At 50.2% G+C, this 12,620-nt stretch overlaps 1 protein-coding gene across 1 annotated transcript in view; it reads left to right on the forward strand.

Annotated features, from left to right (window-relative positions):
• Window positions 1–12,620, forward strand: part of UBAP2L (ubiquitin associated protein 2 like) — a 79,382-nt gene that overhangs the window by 43,524 nt on the left and 23,238 nt on the right. Inside the window, 6 exon segments of the mRNA XM_048503439.1 lie at window positions 2–279; window positions 2,056–2,228; window positions 4,110–4,299; window positions 7,666–7,720; window positions 8,713–8,890; window positions 11,906–11,978. Coding sequence (XP_048359396.1) covers window positions 2–279; window positions 2,056–2,228; window positions 4,110–4,299; window positions 7,666–7,720; window positions 8,713–8,890; window positions 11,906–11,978 — 947 coding nt within the window.

Genomic DNA, 12,620 nt, shown 5'->3' on the forward strand with positions numbered 1-12,620 from the left:
GATCTGAAGAACCCGTCGGATTCTGCGGTGCACAGCCCGTTCGCCAAGCGCCAGGCCTTCCCACCCACCTCGGCCATGATGGACGTGTTCCTGCAGGACAAGCCGCCTGTGGTGACGGCCTCCGTCACGGCCCCGGCGCCCCCCTCGTCCCCCCTGGCTAGCAAAACCAACCCCGTTCCGCAGATGTCCCCGGGCTCCTCGGACAACCAGTCGTCCAGCCCCCAGCCAGCCCAGCAGAAGTTGAAGCAGCAGAAAAAGAAGGCGTCCTTGACATCAAAGGTAGGGAGGCGGCCGAGGGCCCAAACACGCTCAGGGGCTGATTGGTTGGGGGGCACACATGGGGCTTCTCTGAGGGCACAGTTGCCAGGCCTTGGTGAAGCGGCAGTGGTTTTTGGAAGTGGTGCACGGTGCGAAGGTTAAGAACATACGAACAAGCCAGCTGGATCAGACCAGAGTCCATCTAGTCCAGCTCTCTGCTACTCGCAGTGGCCCACCAGGTGCCTTTGGGAGCTCACATGCAGGATGTGAAAGCAATGGCCTTCTGTGGCTGTTGCTCCCGATCACCTGGTCTGTTAAGGCATTTGCAATCTCAGATCAAGGAGGATCAAGATTGGTAGCCCTACATCGACTTCTCCTCCATAAAATGTCCAAGCCCCTTTTAAAGCTGTCCAGGTTAGTGGCCATCACCACCTCCTGTGGCAGCATATTCCAAACACCAATCACACGTCGTGTGAAGAAGTGTGTTCAACTTTTATTAGTCCATGATCCTTCCCCCCAGGCATTTTCAATGGATGCCCCTGGTTCCTGAATATTGCTGAGAAGAGAAAAATTTCTCTCCTGTCAACATTTCTACCCATGCATGGATTTTATGGGCTTCCAGTCCCATATCCCCCCCTCAAGGCGTCTCCTCTCCAAACTAAAAAAAGAGTCCCCCAAACTCTGCAGCCTCTCCCTCATAAGGAAGGTGCTCCCAATCCCAGCCTTCAATCATCCCACCTCGTTGCCCTTCCTCTGCACTTTTCCTATCTCATTCAATATCGCTTTTTTTGAGATGTAGGCGACCAGAACTGGACACCTGAGTACTCTCCCAAGTGCGAGTCGCTTTCCACTGCTATATGCTGCTTGCCGGAGGTTTTGGGTTCTGTTCAGCGGGGCTATGCTTAGCAGAGGTGCCTTGCATTGGCAACCAGAACAGAATGTAAGACCCATAGACAAATGACCAACAGTTCAAAAAAAAAAGGTTTAATTGTATTGAACATTTAGGACTCTAACTCCTCCCATGAAGTCTGACTAATAAGGTTTTCCGTCCCTCTGCCCTCCTTGCTTGTTTTATGTATGTATGAGTGCGATCAGATCTGGAATGATTTTAAATGTTTTTATTTGTATTATTTGGGGAAAGCAATGGCAAACTACCCCACAAAATCAATGGCAAACTACCCTACTGCTCGCAGTAGTACATCAGGGTCGGATACGACTGTAGGGGAAACTTTACCTTTAGCTGTATTTATACTGGTTTTACGTGGTATTGAATATGTTGTGAGCTGCCCTGAGTCTGTTTAGGGGAAGGGCAGCATACAAGGCTAAGAAATGAAATCATAAAAAAACCCTGCCTGTCTAAGCTCTGTTTGTCAGATTCTCCGCATCTAGCAGCTAGCCCTCTGGACTGGGTTGTGACGTAGTTGAGGTTGCTATGTAGGTGCCTCGCATGGTGTAGTGGTTAAGAGCAGGTGCGCTCTAATTTGGAGAACTGGGTTTGATTCCCTGCTCTGCCACTTGAGCTGTGTAGTCACAGTTCTTTGGAGCTCTCTCAGCCCCACTTCACAGGGTGTTTGTTGTGGGTGGGAAAGGGAGATTGAAAGCCCCTTTGAGTCTCCTTCAGGAGAGAAAGGGAGGGTATAAATCCAAACTCCTCCTCCTCCTCCTCCTGTCATTGGCTGGACCGTCTTCGCTCTGAGAGTACCGCCGAGTTTCCAAGAGACTTGCCAAGCCAGAAGCCTCGCGCTCAGCACGGTGCCGCAAATCTGCCGTGGTAACGGTCTTTCCTCTCGTCCTCAGATTCCTGCTTTGGCGGTGGAAATGCCCGGCTCCGCGGATATCTCGGGACTTAACTTGCAGTTCGGGGCGTTGCAGTTCGGTTCAGAGCCTGTCCTTTCGGAGTACGAACCCGCTCCGGCCACGAGTGCCTCCGTGAGCCAGCCTCCGAGCAGCCTGTACACAAGTACGGCAAGGTGAGTCCCTGCATGCGTCTGGGGTTGCGCTCCCCTGCCCCAACGAAGGCGGGGCTCCTCTTGCGTCCGAGACAGGCCATTTAGCCTGCAGCGCCCTTATGATGCTGGGGGGAATCCTCGTTGTTTGGTGTGCTTTTCTGAGTGCGGATTTTGAGGATTTGCACTCCTGCAGTCTCTGATCAGGGGGCTTGGTCTAAGATCTGAGATCTGGAGGATATTTCTTCTTAAATGATAGGACCGCAACATACAAAGATGCTATGAAGACTTAAAGGGGTACCTCCCTTAAGTTCCATAAAGCGTGAGTTCTTTTCTGAACCATGAAAGAACACAGTTCACTTATTCAAAGTTACTTTCATTTATTCAAAAAGAATGCAGATTAACGATATCTGTAACTCCATTCACAGATGATACAGAAAAGAATTTGAAAAGCTGCTGTAAATAATAATAGTATAGAAAAAAGCCAGAATAGTCGAGTCTGTGCAATTTGTAATAGCGTCGCCTTCATTGCATAGAAGCAAGCTGGAAAATAATACTTAGCCGAAACAAAGAGGTTGATCTTGAAAAAAAGGCATGAGATATAGTGCAGCAAGACAAGCCAATAATCAAAGTAAACATGGACCCTGTGTTACAACAATTAAGCATTTTAGGGTAGGGTAGGTATCACATGCCCTAGAACCTCCAATCAAAAAGTCTCTACTAATTAGCGCAGCTGAAATAATTTTAGGTTATGTTATCTATTGTAGGTGCCATGACTCACAAGCTAACAAGTTGACACTGGAATTCGAGCTCCAGTTATCTCTCCATGGTCATCGTGGCCTTGAACAGCGCACAGCTAGGCCTCAGGAACTGCCAGCTGAACCTGATAAGGGATAGAGACAGAAAAACTCATTTTACTCTTACAAAAAAAAAGTCCTTGGCAAAATGGCTGCTCTTATGCTAAGTTAACGTATGAAATTCACCAAAGTACACATTCTTCACCTACCATCCAAAGATTTTCAAGGGTAGAATAGGAGAACTGTAAAGGCAAGCAGCTCGGTGGACCAATCCAGAGACTCTAACCTGGGGCTCAGCTGCATACTAATAGACCAGTGATGGCAAACCTTTTCGAGACCGAGTGCCCAAATTGCAACCCAAAACCCACTTATTTATCGCAAAGTGCCAACATGGCAATTTAACCTGAATACTGAGGTTTTAGTTTGGAAAAAACAGTTGGCTCCAAGGCATGTGTTACTCGGAAGTAAGCTTGGTGGTAGTCGGTGACTTTGCTTTGAAGCAACTGTGCAACTCTTCCAACGGGTGAATCACGACCGTAGGAGGGTTTACTCAGAAGCAAGCCCCATTGCCAGCAACTGAGCTTTCTCCCAGGTAAAGGATCGTGCTTTAGTTCTTCGCATGAAAATCAGTGGGGTTTAACAGCGCTTAACAGGGTTACCTACACTGCTTCCCCAAAACTAGGTCTTAGGTTTAATGCTAATAATCGAGACCAGCGGCCCAGGCCAGCCTAGATGTGGGGGGGGGGGGGGGGGGACTCTGTTCACGCATGCCCACAGAAAACCCGTGCCATGGGTTCCCCACCACTGTAATGGACCTTTTCTGACTCCCAGATAGCCATAAAAGGGGTCAAGGTACGCCACAGCAAATACTGGAATTGCTGGCAGATTTGGTCCTGCAGAGGTTGATGACTGGGCCGCCACCTGCAGTGCTCAGACAGTGCATTTCTCGCTCCAGTTTCTCTGTTGTTTTTAAAAGGTATAAAATATCACTGGTATCATGGAAACCACAGAGCAAGGATTTCGTAGTCTTTCTAGCTGCCCTTCTGCTGATCCTCGCCTTTGGCAGGCATGTTACTAACAGCCGTGTGCGCTTATCTTTCTCCCCCAGCGAGTCTCTGTCCACGATTTCGTCCAACAAGGCCCAGGAGTCTGGTTACCAGAGCAGCACCATGCCTACAGCGACATATACCTCCCAGAACAGCGCTCAGGGACCACTGTACGAGCAAAGATCCACGCAGACACGGCGATACCCGAACTCTCTCTCCTCCTCACCCCAGAAAGACTTGACCCAGGCCAAGGTAGGAGTCACTCTGGAGAGATTCCGGTTGACTCTCCCTTCCTTGGAGGTTTTTGAACTACAGGCTAGATGGCTATCTGGTAGCAAGGCTGATACTGTGAACTTAGGTAGAACGTGAGACGTGGGGCGGGGGGAGGACAAGATGAGTCAGTGCTCGGCCCTTGGGGCCCTTTCTTATAGGCCCAGAGTAATGCCAGTCACCACTTTGGGGTCAGGGAGGAATTTTCTTCCAGGCCAGATTGGGCTGGGATTCTGGCGTGCTTTTTTTGTTTGTTTTTTTTACAATTTCTGGGCATGGAGCAGGTGTCAGAAATACGCTCCTTTGCCTGTCTCATCTTCCATGTTGAGAGAAAGAAAGAGATGTGGCGTAGGAGGTTAAGAGCTCATGTATCTAATCTGGAGGAACCGGGTTTGATTCCCAGCTCTGCTGCCTGAGTTGTGGAGGCTTATCTGGGGAATTCAGATTAGCCTGTACACTCCCACACACGCCAGCTGGGTGACCTTGGGCTAGTCACAGCTTCTCGGAGCTCTCTCAGCCCCACCCACCTCACAAGGTGTTTGTTGTGAGGGGGGAAGGGCAAGGAGATTGTAAGCCCCTTTGAGTCTCCTGCAGGAGAGAAAGGGGGGATATAAATCCAAACTCTTTTTCTTCTTCTTCTTCTTCTTGATTTGTTGTATTAAAGGTCAAGTTCTCTTAAACTATAACTTCAGTTCTACATAATTTTTTTGAGATCTGTGGAAATCTACCTCCACCAGTAGTGTTTTCAAGTTTAAGGTTTCTGTGTTTTGCATTTATTTTAGCTCTGGCTTTAATGGCTTTTAAGAGGAGGATTTTTTTAAAGGCATTCTTGTTAGTTTGCTGCCTTGGTAGATATACATAAGAACTTAAGAAAGCGCCTGCTGGATCCATCTAGTCCAGCACTCTGCTACTCGCAGTGGCCCACCAGGTGCCTTTGGGAGCTCACATGCAGGATGTGAAAGCAATGGCCTTCTGCCGCTGCTGCTGCTCCTGAGCACCTGGTCTGCTGAGGCATTTGCAACCTCAGATCAAGGAGGATCAAGATTGGTAGCCAGAGATCGACTTCTCCTCCATAAATCTGTCCAAGCCCTGTCTGTCCATGTACAACTATGGCTGATTCCGCATGGGCCAAAAACAGCGGTGTGAAAACAGTATAAACCCTTTTACACCGTTTTAAACCCTTTTACACCATTTTCACACCGTTTCCGCACTGCTGTTTTAGGCCCATGCAGAATCAGCTTATGTGTGCGTGAAATATTTCATCCGATGAAAATAAACATGTAGGGAGATGATCAGACTCAATAGCAGCACATAAAAATCCCTGTTCGCAGGCTGCCAATCTTTGTGTCCCATGGCAGTGTCCCTCCCAGCTGAGGTCACGTGACAATGAATTCTAAGTTGAAACCTAAATAATCTGGATCTGACCACTGCCAGGAGTAGGATACTGGGTTGTGCAGATGTATTGCCAAGAATAACCTTTCCTAAGTCCTATTTGCTCAACCCCAGGATCTTGTTGGTTTCTAACCACCTAAGCAACCTGTTAAACAAATATTTTGAGTACAGCTTCCCAGCAATTGACAACAAGCTGACTGGCCTGTAATTAGATGGAGATCAGGAGTAATAATTGCATTGGTCCAAGAACTGCGCAAAACTCCCGTATCATTGACCAGGGTAAACAGCTTGGCCAAAATAGGAGACCACCAATCTGCAAATACTTTGTACAGCTCAGGTGGAGAACACATTCTGTTCATTTGCCCAAAATATTCTCTGCTTAGAGATGGTTGTTCTCTCTCATCCAAGACTAACGGTCCCTAAAGCTGTACTGTCGCGCGGCTTCTGAACAGAGATGATTCTTTCACTTTGGAGAAGATTGCTCAGTTTTTGTTACAGTTCCTGGTCTTATGAGACTTATTTCATGTGTCTATTGCAGTGTTTCCCAACCTTTTCGAGGTCAGGGTACCCTTGACCTCACTCTTCATATCTCACGGTACCCATGCCGCCACCCTCCACCTTCCCCTCCCATTGCCCCTGCTTGCCACACACCCCACCTTCCCCTCCCAGGGTGAAGGGAAGCACTGGGGGTGGTGGCGGCTGCTGACCTTGTTGCAGGCCCTGCCCCATGGGCCAGCTCCATGTCCTTGCTGGCGCTGGTGGGAGACACCACAAAAATGAGGGGGGGGGGGGCAGTAGTGTTGCCGCTGTACCCCGGGACATGCTCACGGCACCCCAGGGTACCAGGGAACCCTGGTTGAGAATGGTTGGACTATTGTATGATGACTCTATGCCCATTAAGGTTTTGCTTGTTGTTGTATTGCCAAGAGGCAAAAGATTATTTTCCACTAAGGGGTTCGACGACAATAAGCAGGAAAACAGTTGCACTGAAATCTCTTTACAATATTAGCAAGTCATAAGAACAAAATCAGGGACTCTTTAGCGTTTGGGACTCTTTAGTTTGGAGAGGAGACGTCTGAGGGGGGATATGACTGAAGTCTGTAAAATTATGCACAGGGTGGAAAATGCTGACAGAGAGACATTTTTCTCTCTTTCTCACAATATAGAACCAGGGGGCATTCATTGAAAATGCTGGGGGCAAGAATTAGGACTAATGAAAGGAAACACTTCTTCATGCAATGTGTGATTGATGTTGGGAATATGCTGCCACAGGAGGTAGAGATAGCCACTAACCTGGATAGCTTTAAAAGGGGCTTGGACAGATTTATGGAGGAGAAGTCGATCCACGGCTACCAGTCTTGATCCTTCTTGATCTGAGGTTGCAAAGGCCTTAGCAGACCAGGTGCTCAGGAGGAGCAGCAGCAGCAGCAGAAGGCCATTGCTTTCACCTCCTGCCTGTGAGCTCCCAAAGGCATCTGGTGGGCCACTGCAAGTAGTAGAGAGCTGGACTAGATGGACTCTGGTCTGATCCAGCAGGTTCTTTCTTATGTTCTTATGAATTTACCCTTGTGCCCCTTCCTCTACGGGAACCCCAAGGAATGACTTTGGGCAAACTACAAGAGCCAACCTGCGTGCTCACAATGGACTGCGGAGCAGCGCTGAACACATCAGTTAATTCTTGGAGCCTTCCTGCTGTCATTCTTCAGGGTTCCCATAGCAGAAGGAGCAATGGGGGTCTTTTCCATTTCGTCCCTATAACTTGCTGATAGCGAGAGAGAGATCAGTAAAACTGTTGGCCTTCACCAGCGGCACGCTTATTGCTTTCCAATTCCTCGGTGGAAAAGCACTTTTTGCCTCTCGGTGTTACAACAAGGTATTTGGATCTGGTTGGCTGGATTGAAGGAAAGTGCATTTCTGCCGCAGCGGAACTGACACCTCCTCTCTCTCCTCTCTTAGAATGGCTTCAGCTCTGTGCCACCCACCCAGTTGCAAACAACGCAGACAGCTGAAGGTAAGCTGTGCTTCATCAGCGGGGGGGGGGGGGGGGGGGGGGGGAATACCTGTACAGTAACTAGTGTTGTATCCAGGCATGATTTTGTAAAGCCGCGGGGCGGTGAATCGTGTGTCAGAGGCAGCATTCTGTTGAGAGCAGTGGTGTCGTGGTTAAGAGCAGGTGCACTCTAATCTGGAGAACCGGGTTTGATTCCCCCCTCTGCTACTTGAGCTGTGGAAGCTTATCTGGTGTACCAGACTAACTTGTGCACTCCGACACATGCCAGCTGGGTGACCTTGGGCTACTCACAGTTCTTCAGAGCTCTCTCAGCCCCACCCACCTCACAGGGTATTTGTTGGTGGGGGGGGGGGTGCCAGGTGAAGAGAAGGGAGGAAAGGAGATTGCATCATGCCTTTGAGTCCCTAAAGGAGCAGCAGTGGCGTATTGGGAGGTTAAGAGCTTCGATGTATCTAATCACTAGAAGGGGAACCGGGTTTGATTCCCAGCTCTGCCGCCTGAGCTGTGGAGGCTTATCTGGGGAATTCAGATTAGCCTGTACACTCCCACACACGCCAGCTGGGTGATCTTGGGCTAGTCACAGCTTCTCGGAGCTCTCTCAGCCCCACCTACCTCACAGGGTGTTTGTTGTGAGGGGGGAAGGGCAAGGAGATTGTAAGCCTCCTTGAGTCTCCTGCAGGAGAGAAAGGGGGGATATAAATCCAAAACTCCTCCTCCTAACAGGAGAGAAAGGGGGGGATATAAATCCAAACTCTTCTTCTTTGAGAAGGAAAACACGGCTAAATCTCACTGCTCAGTTTACAGCCCCCAGGGAAGCTCTTGTTCTGTAAACCTCATCCCCTTTCAGGGTGTGTTTCTTGCAGTGGCCTACCTTACAGGATTGGGGTTACTTTGTGGAGTTGTGCTGCATAAACCTGAGTCACAGGGCCCGTGTTCCTCTTCCGGGGCCTGTAGCTTGCCCCTTCACACTCTGCCTGTCTCTCCTCCAACAGGTTCCACGGGCCCAGCGGTGAAATCGGACTCCCCCTCCGCCCCTAGCATCACGGCCCCTCTCAACGACACCGTCTCCGCGGCCTCCCTGCTCACCACGGCCACCCAGCACTCCTCAGTGCTCAGCAGCCTGAACCATGCCGAGGAGCTCCCCAGCACGGCCACCACGCAGCACAGCAGGTAGCGGCAGGCCTGCCCCGGGGCCTCCCAGAAGCCCAAGGCCTGCTAGCCCCTCCAGTATCAGAGGAGCATGTCTATCATACGAGGTCCTGTGGAACACAGGCAGGAGAATTCAGCTGCCGTCGCCTTTCTTGCGGGCTTCCCAGAAGCCCCTGATTATTATTATTATTGGTTATATTTCTATACCGCCCTCCCCCGAAGGGCTCAGGGCAGTGAACAAAACAGAATAGAGCACATAAATCAAAGCTAAAATCCAATAAATATTAGGTAATTTAAAACTCTATATAACAGTGGTGGCGAACCTATGGCACGGGTGCCAGAGGTGGCACTCAGAGCCCTCTCTGTGGGCACGTGAAAACAGAGTGCGCCCCCCCCCCCCCACATCTAGGCTGGCCTGGGCCGCTGGGCTCGATTATTAGCATTAAACTTAAGACCTAGTTTTGGGGAAGCAGTGTAGGTAACCCTGTTAAGCGCTGTTAAACCCCACTGATTTTCATGCAAAGAACTAGTGCGATCCTTTACCTGGGAGTAAGTCTGGTTGCTGGCAATGGGGTTTGCTTCTGAGTAAACCCTCCTAGGGTTGTGATTCACCTGTTGGAAGAGTTGCATGGCTGCTTCAAAGCAAAGCCACTGACTACCACCAAGCTTACTCCCAAGTAACACACGCCTCAGAGCCAACCATTTTTTTTTTTCTAAATTGAAACCTCAGTATTCAGGTTAAATTGCTGTGTTGGCACTTTGCGATAAATAAGTGGGTTTTGGGTTGCAATTTGGGCAATCGGTCTCGAAAAGGTTCGCCATCACTGCTATATAAATAACCCCATCCTATTAAAACGCAGCATTATTAAAATCAGCATAAAGATGGCGCCTACTATCAAGTCCCCTAAAACAAAAAGGGGGAAGGGGGACAGCAGGACCCACTGATGTTCTGGGGGGGGCCATCAGCAGCCGGCCTCCCCAAAGGCCCGGCGGAACAGCTCGGTCTTACAGGCCCTGCAGAACTCATTAAGATCCCGCAGGACCTTGACAGCTGGAGGTAGAGCATTCCTCCAGGCCGGGGCCAGAGCTGTAAAGGCTCTGGCCCGGGTGGAGGCCAGCTGCATCATTGAGGGGCCAGGGATCACCAGTAAATTGGCCTCTGCCGAACGCAGAGACCGATTCGGGACGTATGGGGTAAGACGGTCCCACAGGTACGGAGGCCCCAGACCGTGTAAGGCCTGATTGTGAACAGACTGCTGGACTTTATGGGCCTTGGGCTGAGCCGGTGTGGCTTTTCTTATGTCCTTCTGTTCCTGCCTCTTGTGGTCACAACGGGCTGGATCCCACGGATGCCTCCCATCGGGGTGGGTCTTTCCAAGGAGCAGGAAACAAAAGTCATAATGGAGGCCAACCCAGGCCCTTTTTGCACGGGCCAATAAACGTGGGGTGCATCCGGGGTACATGAGCCCTGTGCAGCCCCAGGTCATTCTCACGCCTCCGTGTGGGTGGCCCCGGAGCTGGCCAATGTGCCTTCGCTTGGAGGCGTGTCTTTCGTTTGTGTACCTGCCTCTCCCTGCTGTGTAGTGACGCAGCTGGCCACAGATGACCCCCACAGCCATGCTGATGTCTTTGGACATCCGTGGCCACTCCGGAGAGAGTGGGGGGGAGGACAAAACAATAAGGTGCGGCCACTTCAGCTGTGGAGGCTTATCTGGGGAACCAGATTAGCTTTGCACCCCAACACATGCCAGCTGGGTGACCTAGGGCTAGTCACAGTTCTGAGCTCTCTCAGCCCCACCCACCTCACAGGGTGTTTGTTGTGGGGGGGGGGAGGGAAAGGAGATTGTAAGTCCCTTTGAGTCTCCTTACAGGAGAGAAAGGGGGGATATAAATCCAAACTTTTCTTCTTCTTTGAGAAAGAACACATGGCTAAATGTCACTTCTCATTTAGCTCAGGACCGGCTCCAACTCAGCCTTTCTAAAAAGAACCGCTGATACTGCAATTCTTGCTTAAGCTGGGTTGGGGCGGATAAACAGGGGCAGACCCGATGCAGTGGCGAGAACTGTGCAAAGCTCCCACCCACAATGGGTACTATCCCGTTGTTATCCCGTGTAAGATGGCCCGTGTGGAAAGGGCCCCAGATGACATCAGACACTGCTCAGGCATTTGAGCTCTGTAGAAATTATCGAGAACCGGCATGACCTTGGGGCTGGAGTGACAGAGTAGGTGCTGGGAGGCTTGGGTTCGAATCCCCACCCTGCCACAGAAACTTACCGACCTTGGCCAGGTGCATGCTCTCACAGGGTTGCTTTGAGAATAAAATGGATAAGAAAAGAATGTAAGCTTTTTGCGGACCCATTGGTACTTCAAGCCGTTTGTCAGACAGATATTACGAAAATTAAGAAAAACGAAGGAAGAGAAAAGCTAACAGTCCAGATCCCATTCCAGCTGCATAGACGGTGCAGGTAAAAGATCTGGAATGCAGGCCCTACAAGGAGAGACTTAGGGAGCTGGGGATGTTTAGTCTGGAGAATCGAAAGTTAAGGGGGGGGGGGACACATGATAGTCATGTTTAAATATTTGAAGGGATATCCTGTCTGTGAGGGAGCAAGCTTGTTTTTCTGCTGCCTTGGAAACTACGACACAGAGTAATGGATTTCAGGTGCAGGAAAAGAGATTCCACCTAAACATGAGGAAGAACTTTCTGTCTGTCAGGGCTGTTCGACAGTGGAATTCACTGCCTCTGAGTGTGGTGGAGTCTCTTTCTTTGGGGGTTTTTAAACAGAGGCTGGATGAACGTATGCTGGGAGTGCTTTGATTGTGTGTTCCTTCATGGCAAGGGGTTGGACTGGATGGCCCCTGGGGTCTCTTCCAACTCTATGATTCTATGAGTCTAGGTGGAGCCATAGTGCATTAATTCAAGTAATTAATTGCAAAGGGAGGAGTGAATCCATCCGGTGTCTGGTTCGTAGTGAGTCTGCAGGTTACCAGAATTGCCAGCCTTGATTGACAGGCGTTCCTTCCCTTCTCAGCAGCACGTTACCCACCCAGCAGAACAGCCTTTCCTCCTCAACTTCCTCTGGCCGCACGTCGACTTCCACTCTCCTGGTGAGTCGGAACGAGGGGAGAGGGTTTGACTCTCCCGTGCAGGGATGCTGAAGTTCCATCTCTTAGCCGCCTGGTGCGCACGGTCACCTAGGGTTACATTCCTCTGTGATTTGTACGAGTTCCCTGGCTACAGCTAATTCAGAGAAGGGTTACAGAGCTGTTCCTGTTGGCTGCATAGGATAGGGCTTGTAATAAGAAGTATAGGGTGGAAAGGTAATGACAGGATTATAGGTAATGAAGGGGGTGGGAATGTATGGTAAGAGCAGCTCAACAGTGGAATTGGCTGCCTAGGACAGTGGTGGCGAACCTTTGGCACTCCAGATGTTCATAGACTACAATTCCGATCAGCCCCTGCCAGCATGGTGAATTGGCCATGCTGGCAGGGGCTGATGGGAATTGTAGTCCATAACATCTGGAGTGCCAAAGGTTCGCCACCACGGGCCTAGGAGATGGTGAGCTCCCCTTCTCTGTCAGTCTTCAAGCAGCCACTGGACAGACACTGGTTAGGAATGCCCTAGGCCAGTGGTGGCGAACCTATGGCACTACAGATGTTCACAAACTACAATTCCCATCAGCCCACAAACTACAATTCCCATCAGCCCCAATTGGCCATGCTGGCAGGGGCTGATGGGAATTGTAGTC

Source organism: Sphaerodactylus townsendi, linkage group LG01 (assembly GCF_021028975.2).
Source record: "Sphaerodactylus townsendi isolate TG3544 linkage group LG01, MPM_Stown_v2.3, whole genome shotgun sequence".
Taxonomy (NCBI): domain Eukaryota; kingdom Metazoa; phylum Chordata; class Lepidosauria; order Squamata; family Sphaerodactylidae; genus Sphaerodactylus; species Sphaerodactylus townsendi.